We start from the raw sequence: 24,230 nt of genomic DNA on the forward strand, positions 1-24,230 counted from the left end.
TCCACTCTACAACCCTGCACTCTATGCCACTCCACTCTACAACCATGCACTCTATGCCACTCCACTCTACAACCCTGCACTCTATGCCACTCCACTCTACAACCCTGCACTCTATGCCACTGCACTCTATGCAAGTGCACTCTATGCCATCCACTCTATGCCATTCTAAATTACTCTGCATCACTGCACTGCATGCCACTGCACTCTACCCAGCACCGCTCCACTCTACCCAGCACCATTCCAATCTCAGCTACTTATCTCTACTCTGAACCAATATACTCTGCACCACTCCACACTGTGCCACTGTACTCTACTCTGTACCACTCTACTCTATGCCACTGCACACTATGGAAATTCACTCCTCACAACTTTGCTCAAACACAATCGGGCGCTTTACAAGGAAATGGCAAAGCACTGCAAGAAATTTAGCTGTGCCACGCTGTCATTTCAAAAGCGCAGGGATTCACCATATTACCAAGAATACAGCGCACCCCTGTGTTTTCCCATCCGCCAATGCTAAAAAACCCGGCAAGGGTGCCTGCATTTAAGGGATGGTTGTGTTTGTGCAGGAAGGATCACCATACTGCACAAAAACGATCTCTAATTTTGTTTTGCTCCTTCTATGTGTGCTGCGAAATACAGCGCACATAGAAGGAGCAAAAAATGAGAAATAAAAGTATTTCTCCTCGTTGGGCCATTCTAACGCAATGGGTGTTGCGTTGGAATGCCCACAGCAACACCCACTGCATGCCCCTTTGCCACAGAAAACTACAGCAAGGAGGGTCATAGTTACACAGTGGCATTAAGCCACGCAAAGTGGCTTAGTGCTGTCTTATAAATATGGAGCAGGGCATTGCGCCAGAGGAGCGTCAGAAATAGTGACGCACCGCTGTCAGAATGGACTTGGAAATATGCCCCAATGTACTCTGTGCCACTGAACTCTATGCCAATCTACTGTGCACCACTGCACTCTACGCCACTGTACTCTACACTCTATGCCACTGCACACTATACCAGAGTACTCTATGCCAAAGCACTCTACACCCCTTTACTCAAAACCAATTCACTCTATGTTGCTGCACTGTAAGCAACTATATACTACTCTGCTCTCTACAGCACTATACTGTTCAACACTACTCTACGGCACTGTACTCTTTCCCAATGCACCCTACATCACAATGCAGTCTACCGCACTATACTGTGCAACACTCTACTCTATGGCACTGCACTCAATGCCAATGCACTCTAAACCACAATGCACTCAACACCACTGCACTCTCAGACACTCTACTCTGCAAGAATGCACCCACCACTGAACTTTACATAAGTCTGGACCACTGCACTCTACTCTGCACCACTCATCTATATGCGAATGCACTCTATGCTACTAGACGCTACACCACCCTAATCTACTCTGTACCACTGCCCTCCATGCCACTGCACTCTACACCACCCTGCTCCACCCTGTGCCACTCCACATTGTGCCACTCCACTCTACGCCATGGCACTCTACGCTACTGAAATCTATGCTGTGCCACTCCACTCTACTCTGCTCCAATCTACTCTACACTGCTTCACTCTAAACCAATGCACTCTACACCATGTCACTCGAAATCAATGCACTCAAAGCCCCTGCACTCTATGGCAATCTACGCTGCACCACTGTACTTAATGCCACTTAACTCGAGGCCACTCTACTCCACTATACAACAGTCAACTACATGATGCTCTACTCCACTCTACTCCACTCTATGACACTCCATTCTACGTCACTCTGTGACACTACTCCACTCTACGCAACTCCCTCTATGGCACTCCATGCCACTTTACTGCACTCTATTTTACGACACACTACTCCACTCCACTCAACTCCACTACTCCACTCTATGGCACTCCAGTACAGCACTCTAGACCACTCCACTCCACTCTGACACTCTACAACACTCTACTTCACTCTACGCTACTCAAGGCCATTCCTCTCTACTGCACTACTTCATTCTATGCCACTCCACTCTGATAGTCTCGACACTCGACAACACATACTCCACTCTACAAAACACCCTCTAAGCCACTCAACTCTACTCTACACTACTCCACAACACTCTGTGCCACTCCACTTCACAACACTCTACTCCACTCTGGCACTGTACTCCACTCTACACCACTCAACTCTACTACACTGTACTCCACTCTATGCCTTTCCACTCTATGATAATATACTCCATTCACGACACTCCCCAACACTATGCCACTCCACTCTATTCCACTCCATGGCACTCCCCTTCACTCCACTCCACTCAACCTAACTCTATACCACTCCACGCCACTCCACAACTCTGCACCACTTCATAACACCCCACGCACTCTACTCCATGACACTCTACGTTATGACACTGCACCCCACACCACTCTACTTTTAGCCATGCTGAACAGCTGCCAAGTTGTTGTAAAACATGGCTAAAAAAAAATTGGCAAAGCCAAAAGCTCTTGCATAGGCGAGACCTATTAGTTTTACGAATGCTGGTTTCTAGGGTTACCCGACCAGCTGGATTAGCAGTTTTTGCAGAGCCAAGTTACATACCAAATGGTAGAATTTAATACTTTTCCTACAAAAACATTATTTATTTTATTCAGCTACTTTAATTAAGGTTCCTCATTTGCCTATTGGGTGCATTTTAGAACTAAGGTAATTTGGCACAAGTTTTGAGATGCATCATGAAGCTGAAAGCAGCCTCAAGTGGGTCTGATAAGTTTTAGATAACACAATCTTTAAAGTTAGCATTAAGATTACTAATTCTTTAAATATAATTTTTATCTGCAAGGCACAAAGTGACCCGTTGAGGTGATGCTTGCTTTGGTATTGGAAAACACAGATAGCACTGTTAATTGGCTACTGTTGACATGGATAGAGAAGTCCGATTAGAGGAACAACTTTGGGTTGGAGTTGATTGGAAGGGGTGGAGCAGACGAGAGCATCACAGGGGGCACATTTTCAGTATAAAAGAAGCGGCTTGAGCCCTTTTACTGAAGCTCAGATCCTGGGCTGGTAAACACTGAGTTCCCCTCCCGAAGTTCACCCATCCAGCTAAGCACCATGAAGTGGCTGATCCTGGCGCTGGTCTGCCTCCAGCTGTCGGAGGGGATGGTGAAGTAAGTATGAAAACTATGAGGTTTGAGTGTCCATCAAGACCTATGATGGTGATTGTGAAGGTCACTGTTGTGCAGATGGTCAGTGTTCGTAGTAACAGTTGATCTGCAACCAGCTCCTAGAGGGCCTGGTGAGAAGAGCACTGTATTTCACCTGGAAGTCCAGTGTCTTTGTAGATGTGTGAGCTGAGGATATACATAGGCGGCAGTTCAGTTTTAGTTGTAAGAGCTGATAGTCTAGTCCTACAATGTCTGCATCCTGCTCTGAAAGGGGCTGGTGGGGCAACACAACTTCAATGCAGGGAGAGCCCCTGCTTGTGTCCTCAAGAATGCATATAGGAATACATTGATATTCCTTGCAGGTAGGAACCAATAGGCCCCTCTTATCTTGCAGTGCAATAGCAGCAGAGTCTGCACATTGTCTCCAGATCTGCCTTTGCTCTCACATGATGATTAGTTTACTGTCTGTTTCTTACCTTTTCTCAAGCTGTTTTAGAGTTTGTCTCCCACTGCTGGTGAAGGTGACCTAATGCAGGAGCGTAACACAGGCCCCTTCAGCCCAGCGGGCCCCCAACCCTTCAGGGAGGGGCCCATTCAGCCCACAGCAGATTAATATTTGTGAGATATGTGGCCTTTGAATACATTTTGCCCCATTATTTTCTGTTACGCCACTGATACAATGCATTACCAACCAATTCTATGAAAGAGATATTTTTGCTAGCCCTGAGACTGGGGCTCTTTTATGGAACTACCGCTCATGTGAAACCTGCTCTCTTTCTTTGTTTTTAATGGTTTCCCTATTACTTCCCCTGAATTTCTTTCTTATTCTCATATCACTGTGGTACTTATAAATCTCTCTCACATTACCCTTGTCCTTCATTACTATATATATAGGTCCAAGATATTAAAATACCACTCTCATGCCTCCCCATCCCTTTGGAGTTATTGTACAGTGGAGTGGCCTAGAATGAAATAGTATAGACTAGTGTGGCGTAGAGTGAAGGGCATACTGCGAAGTGAGGTAAAGTGTAGTAGTGTTCAGTGGAATAGCATAAATTGTAGTGGCATACACTTTAGTGGTGTACAGTGGAGTGGTGTACAGTGGAATAGGATGCACTGGAGTGGCATAGAGTGGAATGGCATAGAGTGGAGTGTTGCACAGTGTGATAGGCTTGAGTGAAATGGCGTATGCTGGAGTTCCGTCCAGTGATAAAGCATGCATTTGAGTAGCATAGATTGTAGTGGCATACACTGGAGTGGCGTAGAATAGAGTGGCATAGAGTGGAATAGCGTAGAGTCTAATGGGGTAGAGTGGTGTATAGTGGAGAGGCATAGAGTAGAAAGGCATATTGTGGAGTGGCGAACAGTGGAATTGGGTATAGCAGAGTGGCGTGGAGTGGAGTAGACTGGAGAGGCATAAAGTGGAATAGTGTAGAGTGGAGTGGCGTACAGTAAAGTTGCGTACAGTGGAGTAGCGTATAGTGGAGTGTGATAGAGTGGAGTGTCACACAGTGGACTGGCGTAGACTGAAATGGCGAAGAGTGGAGTGGGGTAGAGTACATTGGCGAAGAGTGGAATAGAATAACGTAGTGTGTTGCAGAGTGGAGTGGGTTACAGTGGAGTAGCGTACAGAGTAGTTGCATACAGTCTAATAGTGAAGAGTGGAGTGGCGTAGAATGGAGGGGTGTAGAGTGGAATAGCGTAATGTTTAGTGGTGTAGTGTGGAGTGCCATAGAGTGGAGCTGCCATACAGTGGAGTAGCTTAGGGTGGAGTGGAGTGGTGTCGAGTGGAATAGCATTCTGTGAAGTGGTGTACAGTGAAGTGGCATACAGTGTAGTGGCATACAGTGGTGTGGCATACAGTGGAACAATGTTAAATGGAGTGGCATAGAGTGGAGTTGCATACAATGGAATAGCATAAAGTGAAGTAGCATAGAGTCAAGTGCCACACAGTGGAGTGGTGTAGACTACAGTGTCGAACAGTGAAGTAGCATTAAGTTCAGCAGCATGGAGTGGAATAGTGTACAATGGAGTGGGGTACATTGCAGTGGGGTAAAGTATAATTGCATACAGTGTAAAAGTGTAGAGTGGAGTAGCATAGACTGTAGTGGCTTAGAGTGGAATAGCGTAGAGTGAAATAGGGTAGAGTGGAGAGGCGTAGAGTTGGGTGGCGTACAGTTGAATAGCAAATAGTGGAGTGACATAGAGTGGAGTGGTGTGGTGTAAAGTGAAGTGGCATACAGTGGAATAACATGGAGTCTAGTGGCATACCGTGGAGTGGCGTACAATACAATAGTGCAGAGTGTAGTGGGGCTGAGTGGAACTGTTGTAAACTGGAGTTAAATACAGTGTAGTAAAGTAGAGTGGAGTGCTATTGGGGGAAATAGCATACAGTGGAGTGGCATACAGTGTAATGACATACAGTGGAGTAGCGTAGAGTGGAGTGGTGTACAGTATAGTAGCATAGACTGGAGTGGCATACAGTGGAATAGCGTAGAGTGGAGTGGGGTAGAGTGGAGTGTAGTAGTGACGAATAGCGTGGAGTGGCATAAACTGGAGTGGCGTAGTGTGTAGTAGTGAAAGTAGTGTACCGTGGAGTGTCATAGAGTGAAATAGTGTAGAGTGGATTGGCATTGAATAAAATAGCATAGAATGGAGTGATGTAAACTGGAGTGTTTTAGAGTGGAATAGCATAGAGTGGTGCAGCGTACAGAGTAGTGGTGTACAGTGGAGTTTGATAGGGTAGAGTATAGTGGAATAGTGTAAAGTGTAGTGATGTAGAGTGTAGTTGCGTATAGAGCTATTGGCACAGACTGGAGTAGCGAACAATGGAGTGGCATACAGTGTAGTTGCATACAGTGGAAGAGCGAACAGTAGAGTGATGTGGAGTGATGTTGCGTAGACTGGAGTGTGGTACAATGGAGTGCTGTAGTTTGGCATAGGGTACAGGAAAGTGTTGTAGAGTGGAGTGGCGTAGTGGGGTGTGGGAGAGTGGAGTGGCATATGATGGAATAGAATACAGTGGAGTGGGGTTGAGTGGAGTGGTGTAGAGTGGAGTTGCATAGTGTGGGATAGCATACAGTAGAGCTGTGTATAATTGAATGCATACAGTGGAGTGGCATAGAGGGGAGTGAGGTACAACGTAGTGGTGTAGATTGAGATTGCATACAGTGGAGGGGCGTAGGTTGGAGTGTCTTCAAATGGAGTGTCATTGAGTGAAATAGCATGTAGCTGCATACAGTGGAATAGTGTAAGAGTGGAGCAGCGTACACTGGTATGGTGTACTGCAGAGTCTCATAGAATGGAGTGTCGTAGAGTGCAGTGTTATAGAGCGGAATAGCGTAGACTGTAGTAGCAAAGAGTGGAGTGCCATAGAGTGGAATAGCATACCGTGGAATGGTGTAGAGTAGAATAACATTGAGTGTAGGAGTGTACAGTGGAGTGCAGAAGAGTTGAGTCCCACATAGTGGCATAGCGTAGAGTGGAGTGGAGTGTTGTACAATGGAATAGCATAGACTTCAGTAGTGTACAGTGGAGCGGTATAAATTGTTGTAGCATACAGTGGCGTGATGTAGACTATAATACCATACAGTGGAGTGTCACAGAGTGGACGGACGTATACTGAAGTGGCGTACAGTGGAGAGGCATAAGTGGAATAGCGTTCAGTGCAGTGGTGTACACTGGAGTTGGGTCCAGTGGGGTGGCATAGACTGGTATAGCATAGATTGTAGTGCACAAAGTGAAGCTGTGTACAGTGGAATAATGAACAGTGGAGTAATGCTTATTGGAGGGTCATGCACTGTACTGGCGTACACTGCAGTGTAGGAGAATGGAGTGGCGTATAATGTAGTAGCATACAGTGGGGTGGTTTAGAGTAGAGTGGTGTGGAGTAGGGTACAGTGGATTAACGTAAAGTGTAGTGGTGTGTAGTATAGTGATGCAGAGCTGAGTAGCACAGAGTGGAGTGTCATAGAGTAGAGTGGGGTAGGAGTGGCGTAGAGTGTAGTGTTGTTCTTGAAACAGACATAGCGTGAAAGTGGGTGAATGCATGTAAATATAATGGGCCAGGAATATAGATTATGAGGTGTAAATGCTCATTTTTGTGACTTGGTTTAAATCCTATCCCCCGTTCTGATAATGTTTAAAAATACCATATATAAACGGGCGTGGTAAGTGTACCCCGACACCCTGGCTGTTGTGGGGGTGAGGGGGGGGGTGGATCCAGAGGGAAATATGATGTATTATTTAAATGACATTAATTAAGTGGGCACACTCAATAAACGAGATCTATATCAATGAAAAGTTAAAGGGCTTTACTACAAAAATCCAAATAAGCGGGACTGAGGCAATGCTACATAGGCTCTCAGATGTGGATTATACAGAGAATGCAAACATATGAAATTAAAAGTCCCAAATGAGAAGCAAATTCTGGAAATAATCGCACAGCATCCCTAGTAGAAGAGGAAAGTCATCTAACCCCCCCCCCCCCCAAATCAAAGGTTTTTATACATTATTTTGCATATGAAATTACAGAAGCTACAGTCTTACTGTAGAGTGAGCAAATGTCTTATATGTATTATTTCATCAGCAAATCAGAGCACATAATAAATGGACATCACATTGCCTTAACACCCAAGCACTAAACGACTACATGAATGATCAGTCATTACCCCCCTGTGCTGCCATCATCCAGAGATGCTGGAATATAACTAGATACATTACCAATAACACATGATGTGAATGAATAGAGTAAAGTGAATCTACGGGGGACATTGTGATTGTGGAACAGGGAGAAGTTCATAGAGAGCAGATTAACATAACAGTGGGAGTGAACCATTACATATCAGCCTGACTGTGCCGCAGGGCCTGCAAGTAGAGAACGCGGGGGGAAGCAGGATGAGTGACAGAGATGACTTCCATCTTGGCCAAGATGGCGTTTGTGTTAAAAAGTCGCCTATTTAACATACATCAGAAAAACACATTTCTACACATCATAGAAAACTTGTTTCAAAAGTAATAGTACTACATCAGTGTAGACACGTAAAATTGAGTGTGAAAATGCATTCTTCTCATTCAAAATAATGTACGAAAATATCAACTCAAACATCTCTTACATAATACAGTAATCTATGACTGGTGAATTTGAGTGTTGTTTGAGTTTAAAATGTTATGCTTTTTCAGTGATGTGTGTGTGTGTGTGTACTTTTCACCTGGTTTGAAACCTTTAGGACAGTAGTAACTTTAGAATTCTAGTTTGTACTCTTTTGTGCATGTGTGTATGTCTGTCCCTTAGCCCCTCCTCAGATTCCCCTAAATCCATCAGATTTATTTTCAAGTATTCTATTGTCTAGACTCTCCCCCTTGTCTTTCTCACACTGACTGTCAAAAGGTGTGCCCATGTTCAAATTTGGCAGACATCTCCTCACAGAAGAGATGGGAGCCGCAGAGGTCCCCATGCGTGGGTTTGGAATCGCATTCTGTAGTACGAGTACCTCTTTACGCAGTTTGTGAATAGGGCCTATAGCCTGGCCCTGGCCCTGGCAAGGCAGAAGTATTCCTTAGAGCGCAGCCAAGCCGCAGAGTCCAGTCAGCGGCGTAACATACGCGCCGCAGCCCCCACAGCGCTGTGGGGGTGGTCCACAGCAAGAGTTGATTTGCAGCATTGTTGAGGTGAAGAAGGAAACGAGGTAAAATCAGGAGTCTTTACTGCTCTCTTAACGCAACTCTGAGCTATGCAAGCGTCTCTCACCAGAAGACACAGATGTGGGCCTCTGTGTGTATGTTATGGGGCTCACACTCACATTTTATAATAAGTTCACTGCTTCACAGTCTTGTTGGCTCAGACTTTAATCCTGTGAATTTGATAAACAAAATGGTGCTGTTTGCCTTGATGATGCTTCCTTGGTTCATTGTAATGGGGAATGTCCTACCAAGCTTAAAGACCTGAGAGGTTTCCAATTAGAAACGCTGCATTCTGATTGGTGGTCCGAGCCCTCCCGTCTTTCCTATTTCCCAAAGTGCCCCCCTCTTCAGTCGTGTCTTAAATACTCTACTAGTTAGTGTTAAATGTATACCCTCGGCCTGGTGCGAGTTGACGACTGTAAAACTACGAAAGAGTGAATGAAACGAACCGAAGGCGACAGATCTAGTGGCAGGCTGAACATTTCCTCTCAGGACCAATGCCTATGAAAGCATAAGGGCTGGAGTAAGAGTCGCTCGCATGTCGTGGCCAGACTGGCATGCATCGAACTCTGCTCCCAGCCCCACACATTCCAGCAGGGGTTACCTCGTCCAAAAAATCACCTGATGTCCTGAGCCCGGACTACTTGGTTCTGCAGCCAGCTTATGTCCCTGGTGTTCTTTCCTCTGTCTAGGGTCCCTCTGCATAGGTTCAAGTCTACCCGGGAGAACATGCGTGACCACGGTGTGTTGGAACAATTCATGAAAACCCACAAGAGGGACCCAGCCTTGAAGTACAATTTCAACAGAAAGAATGACTTTGCGATCGCCTATGAGCCCATGTATATGGATGTGAGTATTTGGCATTGCCGGGCTGACGTCGTTCCTTGCTGAGACCCTGCCCAGCATTTCGGGAGGGTCACCATCACTGGGGCAACGGGCGACTCTCAGGAACAGAGAAACCCGTCCCACAGCACACAACAGTCTGAACTCCACAGTGTGTGACATCAGACATACTATCCATGTCTTAGTGTGATATTGAATTGAATTCATTGGTAGCAAAGCAAATATCACCCTGAGCTCCAGTTCAGCACTCACCATTCCCATAGGGAGACATTGATTCAGCTAGCAACATCACAGGCACCATCAGTCCCACAGGGAGAGATTGATTCAGCTAGCATCATCACAGGCACCATCAGTCCCACAGGGAGAGATTGATTCAGCTAGCATCATCACAGGCACCATCAGTCCCACAGGGAGAGATTGATTCAGCTAGCAACATCACAGGCACCATCAGCCCCATAGGGAGACATTGATTCAGCTAGCAACATCACAGGCACCATCAGTCCCACAGGGAGAGATTGATTCAGCTAGCATCATCACAGGCACCATCAGTCCCACAGGGAGAGATTGATTCAGCTAGCATCATCACAGGCACCATCAGTCCCACAGGGAGAGATTGATTCAGCTAGCAACATCACAGGCACCATCAGTCCCATAGTAGACACCAACTTGACCTCCCAGGAGTCGTATTGAGTAATTCCCAACTGTGCATCATCTTGTAATTCCTAGTCTCATATAGCTCAATTCCAATGGAACCCTATTCTGAATCTCCTGGTGTAACATCGACCAATCACAGGTGACCATTGGGCATATCCCATCCTGAACTCCCCGGGTGCTAATGACCAGCCATGAAAGGGACCATCAAAGTTCCCAGTATCATATAGACCAGTAGCTCGTCATCATCCTAGGTCTCCTGTAGGCTATGCACTCAGGCGACTCTTTCCAATGCACATATTGAGTATTCTTCAATTTCCGCTCACTCGCACACCACTGCTTGCAATCCCACCCCAAAACAATGTCTCCTCTTTCTGTAGAAATGTCTCTCTCTTCCCTTTGCGACAAAGGCCCTTCTCCAGTCTGCCTGGTCAGATCATCGGTGCTATCGAATCACGACATGTGGATCCCCTCGTCTCATCTCATCTTCTGTCTTTTAGACATACTACTTCGGTGAGATCAGCATTGGTACGCCGCCCCAAAACTTCCTGGTCCTCTTTGACACTGGCTCGTCCAACTTGTGGGTGGCCTCAACGTACTGCCAGAGCCAGGCCTGCAGTGAGTATTTCCCACAGAAAACATGTTGATTTCACCTATTGTGTTTCCAATGGAGATGTGATGTTATGTTGCAGTGTTGAATATTTCACGATTTGGTGGAATTTTGCTAATTTGCACACGCAGTGCAAGTCACTTAAGGTAACTTCACCAGAAAATGTTGAAGCATTCTTGAATCCATTATGCATGAAGACATCTCCCTCACAGTCCTGCTGCAATTCCAGGACATACTGTCTAAAATGTTGGCCAACATGACTTGGGCCAAACACATGGCAAAGCACAAGCAGCCATTGAGGTCTTAGTTGTAGCATAATCCAGTCGTTTCTGTTTCTTGTTGCAGCCAACCACAACCTGTTCAACCCCAGCCAGTCGTCCACATACAGCACCAACAACCAGCAGTTCACCATGTCCTACGGCAGCGGCAGCGTCAATGGCATCTTTGGCTACGACACCGTATCTGTAAGTTACCTATGAAACTCATGACCCACGCAGTAGGCAGACAGGGTGAATGATCAGGCCTATGGAAGAATCTGAAGTACGGCGACCCATTGTACAATGGGAAGATGGACGGGCCATCAGTGTCAGTGATGCCATGGCCAGAGCAGTCAGTGGAGTGCAAGAGAGCTCTGCCCCAGACCCACAGCCTTTTATCAGGCACGGCCCATACAAAATGTGCCCCTCTTTCTCTCTGGGCCTCTTTGGGCCTCTCTGCTTCTGCCTGTAAACTCTTTTGTACCTATCAATGTGGATTCTATTTATGTTGAGCAATGTCTTGCCTTACTGCTCTGCTTTCGCCCTGCACCCGGCACCCTGCGCGTCTTTTGCCCGATACACCCTAATGATGGCTACCTGTCCAATTCTTTTAGGTCCAAGGCCTGACCCTCACAAACCAGGAGGTCGGCCTGACCACCTCTGAGACCGGCAGCAGCTTCTACTACTCCAAGTTCGATGGGATCTTCGGGATGGCCTACCCCGCCATGTCAGCAGGTGGCGCCACAACTGTCATGCAAGGCATGCTGCAGCAGAACCTGCTCACCAACCCCATTTTCAGCGTCTACATGGGCAGGTGAGCGCCTGTATGAGGGCATCGGCAGCGGGGCGGGGCCTTCACTGTCACTCAGGCGCACTGCGGCCTTCGCTTATAAAGTTCCATAGAGCTGGCTTGGTGGGGGGGGGCGCTCCCTTCTGAGCAGAGCAGCTGAAACTGCGTCTGGCTGTTACTAAGGACCCAACATATTACATATCTTTAAAAAGTAAGAGTCTGAAGCTGCAATATAACTGTGCCTAAAAGTGGGCTTTTAGGGTGGACTTTCTAACTATAATTTGAGTAATACCTGTTCTATGAGAGGGTCGCCCGAGCTTTCACTTATCATGCACATCCTGTCCTCAGTCTGTGACGTAGACCCTTGCATCACTGCTGCCTGGGCTGGGACTTTTCTATCTACGAGAAGCTTACACTGTTTCAGCATGTGCTCTTCCTGTTGCTATCAAAGGGAAGCTTACAGTTATCGTGTTAGGCATGTTCCGCTCTCTGAGGGGGCACTGATGCTATTGCTGCCTGTCCTGTAACTATTCGTGGGAGGGAAGTTTCACTGTTGCTGCCTCTGCTAGACCTCGTCTGTCAGAGGGAAGCTTGCACTGTTGCTATCTTTGCCAGACCTCTTTTGTCAGAGGACTTGTATGTGTTGATCATACTTTTTGCCTCAGATCATTCTCTTATTTAAAAAAATACACTTTGTGGTTTAATACATATTCCATAACAACACGCCTCCTTTCTCGAAAAATGAGTGCTGTTTTAACTGATGCTCGTGATCACTTTCTCATGCCATTGCTAAAAGCCCTTGGTCACCGCAGGTGTAGAGAGGCCTTATACAGACCCTCCAGGATTTCGCGATTTCGCGATTTGCAAAAAAATCGCGAAATCGGCACTTTTGTAAAAATGCCGCGATTTTTACAAAAGTGCCCGCGAAATCCTGGCATCCAGAGCAGACCCGCCCCCTCCCCTCTTCTATTGGCCCAGCCAGTGGCTCTTGCCACGGGGCCAATAGACGGGGGGTCCTCACAGCAGGCAGGCGCGAGGTGTGATGTTTATCTACACCCCTCACCTGCCTGCTGTGCTGTTCTTTTCACTGCTGCTGACGTGAACGTGACGACTCACGCGACTCACCTGGTTGGACCTGCCTGGCTGGTGCTGGACTCGGGAGGCAACGGGAGGCAAAGGTAAGCTGCTGAATGGATGGTTGGGGGCCCGCCGCGTGCCCAGTGTGCGGCGGGCCCTCGGGAGTCATTTCTGCCGGGGCCCGCTGCACAGAGGGCACGCGGCGGGCCCCGGCTGGCACAATTGTTGTTGTTGTTGGGGGCCCGCCGCACACAGGGCACGCGGCGGGCCCCGGCTGCTAACATTTTTGTGGTTGGGGGCCCGCCGCACACAGGGCACGCGGCGGGCCCTCAAGGGGGCATATTTTAAAAAAGGACTTAACTTCTCGCGCATCTTTTACATGGCCGGGAGCAGAAAGAGGCGGTACCTGCACCATCTTGCTGAGAACCATGGGATGAAACCACGGATGGCGCCTGATCCTTGCAGTACCCGGTGGAATTCTTGGTTTGCTGCTGTCCAGTACCATTGCAAGTATTTTGAGGCCTATGCTGGGTTTGTTGAGTCTGAGATGCAACTCAGCAAGTCTCCCCCAGATTCCCTTGAAAATCTGCTAAGGATTTTGAACAGCGACCAAAGAGACTGCATTAAAGTGCAATTGGACATTGTGGCCGAAAAATGCCAAAACATTTTGCATCTGATGGACTTATTCCAGAGTCAGACACCAGTGACAATGAAGGTGTATGATTATTTAGAGGACCTTCACATAGACCTAACAAACAATTCAGTCCTCACTCTGGGGTCACTACAACCATTTCTGCAGACGACTGCAGGGGCTAAATTAACTCTGACACAGAAAAAAAAGATAACAGCCCAGCTCAATGAAGCTTTTGAAAATTCTCTGGAAAAGGCGGGCAAATACATGGGGGAGGCCCAACCGGGCATTGGGTTCTTGAAGCAAGTGCGCCTTTTCAATCCTGCACGACTCTGCATCCTGCCTAAGGACAAGAGTGCATATTCTGCCATCCCTGGGTTCAGCGAAGTTCCCGAGCAGTACAGGCATCTGTTTCTGGGGTGATTGACACTGACCTCTTTTGGTGTGGGATGGCTGACCGCATTCCAGTCCTTTCACAGCTTGCAGCTGTGTACAAGGACTGTGTGACCAGTTCTGCAGATGCTGAAAGGAGCAACAGCATCTACAAAATAATTTTGTCAGCCAGACGTCGGTCCCTCTCAAAGCAATCCATCCGGGCATTATTGTTCCTGCATTATAATCAGCAGCACAATTTTGGGCAAGATTTGGACTGCTCAGAAGAACTGCAAGATTAACACGACAAGCATACAGGTACCCTGGTCATGTATTCAGTAACAGGTTTATGTCCTATATGTAGTCTTGAAGACAAAAAAGTGTCTACATTGTAAATAAACCAAATATACATAGCTTCATGTTGTTAAATAACTCAAAAAACAAAGAGATCTGTGTTTGTTGTAGGTAAAACTGCTAAATAAAACGCCGCTAAATTGCCGCTAAATTTCCATATTTGTGCCGCTAAATTTCCATATTTGTGCCGCTAAATTTGCTAATCCATGCCGCTATATCCTGGGGGGTCATATCATCTACATTTGCTGAATACTCCGAGCATTTGCTTTAGTGTATGTTCTTTTTTAAAACCTACTATTAGAGCCAGGAGACCAACGGAAGGCTAATATCACCGCCAGGTTGAAGATATGACCTACTTTTATTCAGGCCCATTTATGCAATGGCAGAGGAGCGTCGCCCCACAGCTATCAGGTGAGAAATAAAATGATATCCTATCATCGTTTTATTTTTCACCTTCTGGCTGAGCCAGTGTATGTAGGGAGAGGCGGGCCCATGGGGGGAGGACTGGTTTGTGCACTTCTAAGTGGGCATGTGTGTTTGGCCATCCGTCTTAGGCTGGCCAAACACATACGCTCACTTGGTTTTCTCCAACTGGGCCGTATTAAACAGCCGGCTGGAGAAACCGCACAGACTCCTTGTCCTGAGCGTCAAACCAGCACGCTCCGGCCAATCCCTGCTGCTCCTGAGCAGGCGATCACGCGACGTGGGAGGCGGGCGGCAGCTTCAGGTAAGTTCTTTTTTTTTAATTGTTATTATATAAGCACTCAGGAGTCTATTTTATTCACAGATGTTAATCGCTGACAGAGGAGCAATGCTGTTTTAATTGTGTAGATTACTCTGTTCAGCCAATGATCTTCTTTCCCTTTGTGCCCCCTCAGCCAATCCGGGCAGATCATCTTCGGAGGCGTGGACAGCAGCCTGTACTCGGGGCAGATCGTCTGGGCGCCCGTCACGCGAGAGCTCTACTGGCAGATCGGGATCAATGGGTAAGCCTCGCGCCAAACAGGGCCTTCCTCAATCCGACCAATCACAGATCTCAAAATGAATCTTCCCCAGTGGGACACATAATAAAGACTTCCCGACTGGACTGTGAATCCGGAAGAGCAGGTGGAAGGGGCGGAGTCAGCTACGTGCCGACTGCCTGTGCCCCAGCCCTACTGCTAGGGGGCCGAACTGTCAATATATCGTCACATTTTGCTGAAAATCAGAACACCTCTGTTGAGCTGTGAAAAAGTCCAACTGGTGTAAATATACAAGTACGAACAGGCTGCAAAATATAGGTTGAAAGCACCCCGTGTATCTAGGGATCCCTATTCTCTTTCTTAGGTAGCCTTGGTGAAGTGAGAAGTTTATTAAAAACACCTCACCATCAATCACAACTGAGTGCAACCAATGCTCAAAACAAAACGCGGCATATTTAAATACGGAGGGTGCTTTGATGAGCAGATTCTGCATTGCAACGTGTTGGAACTGGTGTTTAAGTGCAGCATATTAATAGTACGACTGTACTGGCATTCCCCGAGTGCCCACCCGTCCCAAAGTTCCCGGGTTTGCTCCCTTGCTGATGCAGGGGTCGCCGCCTCTCCACCAAGCCAGAAGCTCTCTCCTCAGACACTAGCAGGCCCTACAGGGTCACTGAATCCAAGTGTGCTCCACACCCTCATACTGCACCACCCCCATACTCATCCACAGACTGAAATATTGCATTTTCTTAACCAGACCATCTGGGAACATTGGTGTCCACAGTGGCACCTGATTAGTGGGCGTGGCATGACCCTCTTGGGTCGCTGGTGGCATCAAAGTCCACCCATGGACTGTTTTCCATCCTTTGGCCAGTCAACAGATTGTATTATTACTGAATACTGAATACTGAAATATTTATAGAGCGCACGAATGCCGAGGCGTCTTGGCGCTATAGAGACATTGAGAGCAGTGGAAGCGGATCTCAATCGGAAGAAAAAAGCCAGGTCTTTAATGCTTTTCTAAAACATTGTTTGGATTTTTGTGAGCGCAGGTGAGAGGGCAGAGAATTCCATAATCTAGAGGCCTGGTGCGAAAAGGACCTGCCACCCCACCGCGCTCTTCTAATTCTAGGATGGCATATCAGATCATGATTGGCTGATCTTAACGTACGCGATGGTACATAGCGAGGAAGAAGTTTGGACAGGTCATCTGACCCTGTGCCATATAAGGATTTGTGTACCAGGCAGAGAGCCTTGAATTGTATTCTGGCTCTAACTGGGAGCCAGTGAAGTTCCCTGATGGCTTTTGACGTTGGATGACGATAGGGCAGGTTGAGCAGAACCCTAGCGGCGGCGTTTTGAATAGCCTGGAGTTTGTTAATTTGTTTTTCCCCTGTGCCCAAGTAGAGTGCATTACAGTAATCTACTCGGGACATTATCAGTGCGCCCATTACAGTCTTTTTTAAAGTTACAGGAATATAGGGTAAAATTTTTCTAAGAATCTTGATGGTGTAAAAGCAAGTTGAGGTGATCTGGTTGATCTGCGCTTTACAAGAGAGATCTTTATCAACCAGGAAACCGAGGTTTCTAACTTTGTCAACCGGATTCGGGCAGGCGCCTGCCTCCTGAGGCCACCATAGGCTGCTCCAGACAGGTGGTTTTTGCCCAAATTCGATTATCTCGGTTTTATCCGCGTTTAGTTTTAGGAAGTTACAGCTCATCCATTTTTTCACATCCAGAAGGCAGTTTTTAAATCGCTCTGCCGTGGCTTCGATGGTCTGGGATACTGACACTACAATTTGAGTGTCGTCGGCGTAGGACACTAATTGTAGGCCATGAGATTGAATAAGGGCAGCTAAAGGAGTGACATATAGGTTAAAAAGGGTGGGCGATAATGCCGAGCCCTGAGGGACCCCGCCAGGAAGGGAGAATTCATCAGATCGTAGACTTTCCCAAAATACCTGTTGGATTCTAGAGTCCAAAAAGGAAGTTAGCAGAGCAAGAGCCGTTCCAGTAAATCCTAGAGCCGTTCCAGTAAATCCTTGAGACAGGCGAGAACTGGAGACACCAGTCCTTATGGACAGAGGGAATCAAGGTTAGATGAAGACATCTGGAAACCAATGGAGACCACCAATCAAGAGTCTGCTAGAGAAAGGGTTTAAACACTATCAGATGACCAGCTTTTTCCCCCGTTCAATAATGATTCGATTTTAGTATTAGTTTATTTCTACTTTACATTATTATGCTGGAGGGCCATAAAACGTGAATTCCACAAGAAATAACTTCTAGTTCCGAAGAAAGTAAATGTGTGGGCCTTTAAGACAATTGTGAATAGGAGTCCCCATATTGCGCCTGGGTAGCCTCACAGGCAATTAGTGCGCTAGCAGATGCCGCCTCTTGCTACAAATCCTGAATCAAGGCATGTGTAAGAATGCCGAAGCCTACAGCATGGTACAGCGATGGAAGCACATTTACATATGTCAGTCTGTCATCGCCATTTCCAAAGGTATGTGACCCAAGTGACGACACCCCGGGGAGCAGGAATCTTTTCAGCTCATTTCAGCGCCCTTATAAGTTATAAAGTCGAAAGGGAAAATGCAACGTTTTGGCAAGGTATAGACAGGGGCGTAACACAGGCCCCCGCAGCCGCTGCGGTGAGGGGGGCCCCAAGCTCCATGGGACCCCCCTCAGCACAGCACTCTGGCTGCAGGGCTCCTGATTGAGCCCGAGGGGGGCCCCCCCAGGTGCCTTGCAGGGAGGCCCCTTCAAGGTTCGTTAGGCCATCCACTCCCCCCCCCCCTTGCGGTATTTGGCATAGCTGCAAAATGTGCAAATGTGCGCTGCTGTGTTTCAAAATATGTGCTGGCTACTCCATTGGCAACATTGTTCACATTCAAGCAGAGCATCTCTGCAAAACGTGCAGCAGAAATAGGAAGTGCCAATAAGTGTTTCCTTGATAAGATTTTTTCAAAAAATAGTTGTTTAAGCAACACCTCTCAATTTGTTATTGGAAGTTTTCTGAACGTTTTTTCAATGATATTTATTTTTGATTTTTTCATGTACAAGTGACAGACATCACTTTTCAAAAACACCGTTCGCACTTGTCCTAAGTGCCAAGATACAGTTTCATGATAGTAAGATTCTCCCTAAGGGCCCCGGTGGAAGCCCTATCATGGACACAAGGCCTCCGCATTTAACGGCAATAACCAGTTTGTAGCCAGGTTCCTTACATGTGTTCCATTCCCATTGACCAGTGCTCTCCACCGCTCCCCCCTCAGGTGTGCTAATCTTCCTTGCTGGTCTGTGTGCGATTACCATCTCTAGTCATGCTGATTAGTAATGTGTTCGTTATGTTTCCCCACACCTCCAAGTCTCCCTCAAGTTCCTCAACTCTCCTAGGCATCTTTAGATGTGCCTCTTAGTCCAGTGTCCTGCAGCAACAAGAGGGACATGCCATTTTTTAAAAGTTACTTGGAGATTTGCAAAACGTTGAACCTGTTAATGCAACTTTATTAAGATGTTTCAAGAAGGTACATTTGCTGATTAAAATGTGATAACTTTTATTTAGGATTCAGTGTCACGTCCTCCTAAAAGGAAAACTCACCTTTTACCAGGAAATACAAGGTGTTCGACAAGATCTACTCGTTCTGACGTTTGCAAAAGTTTTTTTCTAAAAATCAGGAACAGCACAACAATTGCAACAGCGTTAACTTTTCAAAGTTATTTTTTTTAAACTTCAGGGAGATGTAACAATTGCAGGTTTGATGATTTCATATGACTGCTTTTTACCAGCGCCAAAAAGGTTTAAAGGTCTTGTGATGGAGGGAGGTAAGAAACATGTGCATATCATGAGTCCTGTGATTGTCCCCTCAGGTTCTCCATCAACGGACAGTCCACCGGCTGGTGCAGCAATGGCTGCCAGGGGATCATGGACACCGGGACCGGACCCCTTACCATCCCTCAGCAGTATATGGGGAGCCTGCTGCAGACGCTGGGCGCACAGCAAACTCAAAATGGGGTGAGTGTTGAATCCACAGAGGTGCCTAGAAGAACTCTTGGAACGTCAGCCACCACCCATGCCAAGCTGGAACGAGTGCCAGTGGTGCCTGCTGGCCAGTCTTGTGGGAGGCACTCAGTGCATTGGATGTATCTTGAAAGCACTGAAGTATTTCAATGGAAACCAAAGCCCAGATGTAAGCAGCCCTTGTATTGGCATTGTGCCATGCAAGGCAGCCCAATGCAGCACAAGGGCAGCGGTGAGATTACTTAGCCATGCAAAGCCACCTTGTGTGGTTCTGCATGGCTTAGCAAACCTGGAGTAGCACCCGGCAGCGCAAGTCCCTGCCTTTCGTTACTCTGCCCGAGAAGGCGTTCCATGTGTGGACCTTGGGTATTCCTGCGAATCCACCCATGATTGTGGCGCATTCACAGACACTAACACTAGGAAACCTGGGGATGCGTCAAAATGCGACGCCTTCCCAGGTGAGGCGTAGTGAGGAGAAATATGTTTTTTCTAATTTTTCCTCCTCTTTCTACGTCTGATGCATACAGCCTCAGAGGATCGTTTTTGTGGGTGGAAGATGTCCCTTCCTGCACAAAAAATCCTGCCTATAGCACACAGGCACCTTTGCACCATGGCACCAGGGTGCCTACATTAGCGTGGGCTGCACTCAGTGTGCCAGCGCAGGGAGAGAGCAGAATGCGTCCTACCTTCATCTATATGCCGTATTGCTGCTTTCTCTCACTGTCACGCAACGCAGCGCAGTGCAGCACGTTGTCTTGCTGTGTTTCAATGCTCCCCAGTGAGGGGGACTAATCAGGTGCTGGAAGAGGGCACATTGGGGAGCTGTGCATTGTAACGAGAGGGAGACCTGGGGATGTGCATTATCTAATGGCCAGTGTTTTCCTGACCCCATTGACTCATGCCAGCCAAAAGAAGTAATGAGATGTTTGCTTGAAGTAGGAGCTATATTTGAACCACGGTTCTGCTGAATCTACAGAGAAGTGCAGCGGTAGTGTCAGATGTAAAGATACTCGTCAGAAAAGGCACGCAATAGGACAGTATCTACCTGATAAATTCATTGTGTACACAGAGTGTGTAAGAGAGGAGTATGAGGGGCAGTATGAGAGAGACATTCAATTGCTGCAGACCCATTACATCAAGACCACAATATAGCAGATCTTTGCATTGCAGCAATTACATCTGATGAAGAATAACATTGGGAGAACAGTGGAGGGGAGAGTAAGACAATAGTGAGAAATGTCAATACCTGAGGAGGAAGAGGGATTCAGAGAGGGTAGAGAGAGCATATGATAGAGGTAGTCAACTTTCAAGAAGCACATACCATCGAAAGGTGACTATATTCGAGCACAGGCACTCCTTACCAAGATGGGTCATGAGTTTCAAGTTGTCCTGGGGTTGACCGAATAGGGGGGGCTGGAAAACAAGAAGTGACATGCAGAAGTTCTTCTTCACATGCACTGCGGTCTGCATAAGATTGCATTGCAGTGGAAATGGCCATGGCAAAAAAGAAACATCATTTGAAAAGGACAATGGCAGACACATCATAGTAAAAGTGTGGGATCAAGGCTTGGTTTCATCAGGTGGAGGAAACAGGGAAGGCCGGTGGGGGCGGCGGCTTCATATATGGTGTCAATAGCTAAGTGTCCTCTGCAACACTGAAGCCTCCATCTTGGCTTGCTTCAAGTACAGGAGTCAAGAGAGAGTGTCCTCTCCAACACTGAAGCCTCCATCTTGGCTTGCTTCAAGTACAGGAGTCAAGAGTGAGTGTCCTCTCCAACACTGAAGCCTCCATCTTGGCTTGCTTCAAGTACAGGATTCAAGAGAGACAGCCGTGCCACGAGTGACAGATCTTGGGAGACACAAGCAGAGAGAGCGAGGATTTGGGTTTAGGTACCAAGTATAGCTTCCATGGGGGTACAGTTCTAGAAGAAGGGGGTGAAAGTCAATGTAAGTGATTGCTATCTGATCCCACTGGCACCTACCAACCTACCACTCGAGGCCACGTGCTTGTATGAAGTAAATAATTCATCATATCTTGAGACCAGTGAGACATGGGCAGCGGCTCATGGGCAGGATGGTTGAAGAGATGTGAGGCGCCATTTTGTATTTTGCTTTATTTATTGCACTTCGGCACACACTTTCATTTCTTCTTCTGCAGTATTTTGTGAATTGCAATAATGTGCAGAACCTGCCGACCATCACCTTCTACATCAACGGCTACTCCTTCCCGATCCCACCATCGGCCTACATCATCCAGGTATGAATGCTCTGCCATCTCTTTATTTCATATGGGAGCCCATGGGACCCTTCTGTGCCAGGCACAGTCTTCCTCTGGTGCAGGCAAATGTAATGATAATTTAAGTTTATCTTCAAATGTGGGACAACCTTCGACCATGGATGGGACACAAGTCAAGGAGTCAATGAGTGGCCGGATATTGTACTATTGCCGTTCTAGGGACCCCTGTGTCACTGAGGTCTGCTTCCTGAAATATGTACAAAAGGAGAGTGTGTTGGAAATGTGAGACCCCTGAAAACATTCTGAGGATAACATATTGCACAGATATACAATAGGCCTAGAAAAGATGTCATTTCCACATGCGACTCGCCATCACCCCCCATCACCGCAATGACAGCCTTTGCTTTAGGTTTTGAATGACGAACGCTTAGAGAGGCGCATTGCAATGACGTCACTGTGTCAGCCTTATCTCGCCTTCTTGGGACTTCAAGGCTGAGGTTATTCTAGCCCTTCAAGGCAGAGTGGTTGTCTAATATGCTGAATCCTTTACTAAGGTTGAAAACAGCATAAAGTGTGGTGGAGTATGCATAAGAAAAAACAGAATAGTTTGTGGTGCATTTTATGAGTTTATGGTTTCCGCTTTGCAGAGGCCTCCTGGTCTGTTCTTGCCTAGTCAATCATCTTGGTTCCTCTTCCTCTTCCTTAGAACAACGGTTACTGCTCCGTGAACGTGGAGGAGACCTACTTGCCATCTCAGAATGGCCAGCCTCTCTGGATTCTGGGCGATGTCTTCCTCCGCCAGTACTACACGGTCTACGACATGACCAACAACAGGGTGGGCTTTGCTCAGTCCGCATAAGCAAAGCATCTGATGACCTGAGATCAATGCGTCTTCTTTCCTGGTCCTGCTTTTTGGTGCAGAGCAGTGTTGCTGGTTGGGCGTCCTCACCATCATGCTTCATTCATCATTAGCAAGGACTGTGTGATTTGCACCTCTGTTAAGGCTTCATTTCTCTTACATTCTGTCTATACTGAAATTCTTTGTATTGTTCTTGACTCAGCCAATAAATCTTTTATAATTTTAACGCAATGTGCCTCAAGACTGTCTACCCTTCATCAATTTAACTCAAGAGGCACCTCAAATAAAAGCGATCATGGAGCGGTAACCCATTCTGTGGGGTCGTAGAAGACAGTGTGGATCGAGTCAGTGGGGATTGGATGAGAGAAAGGGATTGAGGTTGAGATAGAGGGAGGGAGGAAGGTGTCTGGGTGTGTAGCTGGTGATCCTTGCAGAATTAATCCAAAGAGCAACACTGAAGTTTCACTCTGGAATTGATTCTATGTGTAACATTTATAAAGTCTCTGTGAAATCTAAGACAAGATGGCACACCCAGTTTATGGATAGTCCAAGAGATCACAAGGGCATATCAAGCTCTATGTTGTCTAAAGGATAATGGCAGCATGAGGGTCAATGGAACCTACAATTATATGGTCAAAAGGGCAGCCAACATGCCTGATATATGTGACAGTCCTATGCCGGGTTGCAACCCGATGATTGTGGAGCACAATGGCTCGTTTGTTCTTTTCGTGTACAAAATCAATAAAATAAATTAAAACCAAAAAAATGTCATAGGGTGAGTTCACATTCAAACGGTATATACAGTTGTGCTTACAGGTGTGTGCACACACACTTATATCAGGTTTACATGAAGGGGTGACTGTGCACGAGGTGTAGTAGTTTAAGACCCAGTGTCAGATTCTGTTTGCAAGCTAAAGGGCAGACAGGGACGGATAGGCCCTGACCGTGGGTGTTGAGGTCGTTTGCAGTAGTGTCCCTGGGGACCATCTTACTATGGCTCTGCAAACTGGGCTAAGTACTCCTTTTTACGTCGAGCATTCGAGACCTCTTGCATATACTTTAGTATATACTTATATGTGTATGTACTTTGTGGGCTCTGGAGATCAGCCCTAGGACTTGTGTGCTTCAGGTTAGGGACTTTTTTTTCTGTTCAACTACCTCTATTTAACTGTCTTGATAGAAAACGACCAGTAGAGGTCAGTAAAATACCAGAATTGCTTTCTGCTGAGGGACCTTCTGGTTTTTAAAAAAAAAGTTTGACAACTGCCTCTATTTAACTTTCTTGATAGAAAACGTCCTGCAGAGGTCGGTAAAATACCAGGATCACTTTAGCATTTTCTAGATACCAGTCCATAGAAATTGTCTTCCATGAGCACCCATAGACAATAATATTTTTTTCAAATCTTGTATTTTTAGTGATATGACCACTGAAGGCCCTGCTTTTATATTAAAAACAGAGCTTTGGACTATACCATTTCCTGCTGAAAGGCAATATTTCTCTCCATGTGTTCCCATACCTGGCGCGTCACGCACTTTGTTGCTGACTCTCCCTCCATTTTAAAGAACAGTCGATTTTTCAGCACCCGAGCTAATGTTCTGCATAGCTAAATACATATAGGGTCCCAAAGGCGATACCGATTGCATTGCAAATGCTTGTTTTACAATATCAGGGTCTAAAGGCAAGTGGTCAAAGGCTTCTCAGAGAGATTGTGTGGGGGACAAGAGTTCAGAACTC

General features: G+C 46.7%; 1 protein-coding gene across 1 annotated transcript; it reads left to right on the forward strand.

The window, feature by feature from the left end:
• The first annotated feature begins 3,011 nt into the window (after positions 1 to 3,011).
• LOC146863636 (gastricsin-like) lies at positions 3,012 to 22,721 on the forward strand. The gene is made up of 9 exons (XM_085627713.1): positions 3,012 to 3,150; positions 9,522 to 9,678; positions 10,824 to 10,941; positions 11,279 to 11,397; positions 11,805 to 12,004; positions 15,293 to 15,400; positions 19,250 to 19,394; positions 21,559 to 21,657; positions 22,343 to 22,721. Exons 1-9 carry the CDS (start codon positions 3,095 to 3,097, stop codon positions 22,493 to 22,495), a joined length of 1,155 nt encoding a protein of 384 aa, XP_085483839.1. The 5' UTR covers positions 3,012 to 3,094; the 3' UTR covers positions 22,496 to 22,721.
• Positions 22,722 to 24,230: the final 1,509 nt, after the last annotated feature.

Source organism: Triturus cristatus, chromosome 2_1 (genome assembly GCF_964204655.1).
Source record: "Triturus cristatus chromosome 2_1, aTriCri1.1, whole genome shotgun sequence".
In the NCBI taxonomy this organism is placed as follows: domain Eukaryota; kingdom Metazoa; phylum Chordata; class Amphibia; order Caudata; family Salamandridae; genus Triturus; species Triturus cristatus.

Coding starts and splice junctions, on each gene's coding strand:
- LOC146863636 (XM_085627713.1), top strand. CDS start 3,095: ATGAAGTGGCTGATCCTGGCGCTGGTCTGCCTCCAGCTGTCGGAGGGG. Junction 12,005..15,292: donor TTCAGCGTCTACATGGGCAG/GTGAGCGCCTGT, acceptor GTGCCCCCTCAG/CCAATCCGGGCAGATCATCT. Junction 19,395..21,558: donor CACAGCAAACTCAAAATGGG/GTGAGTGTTGAA, acceptor CTTCTTCTGCAG/TATTTTGTGAATTGCAATAA.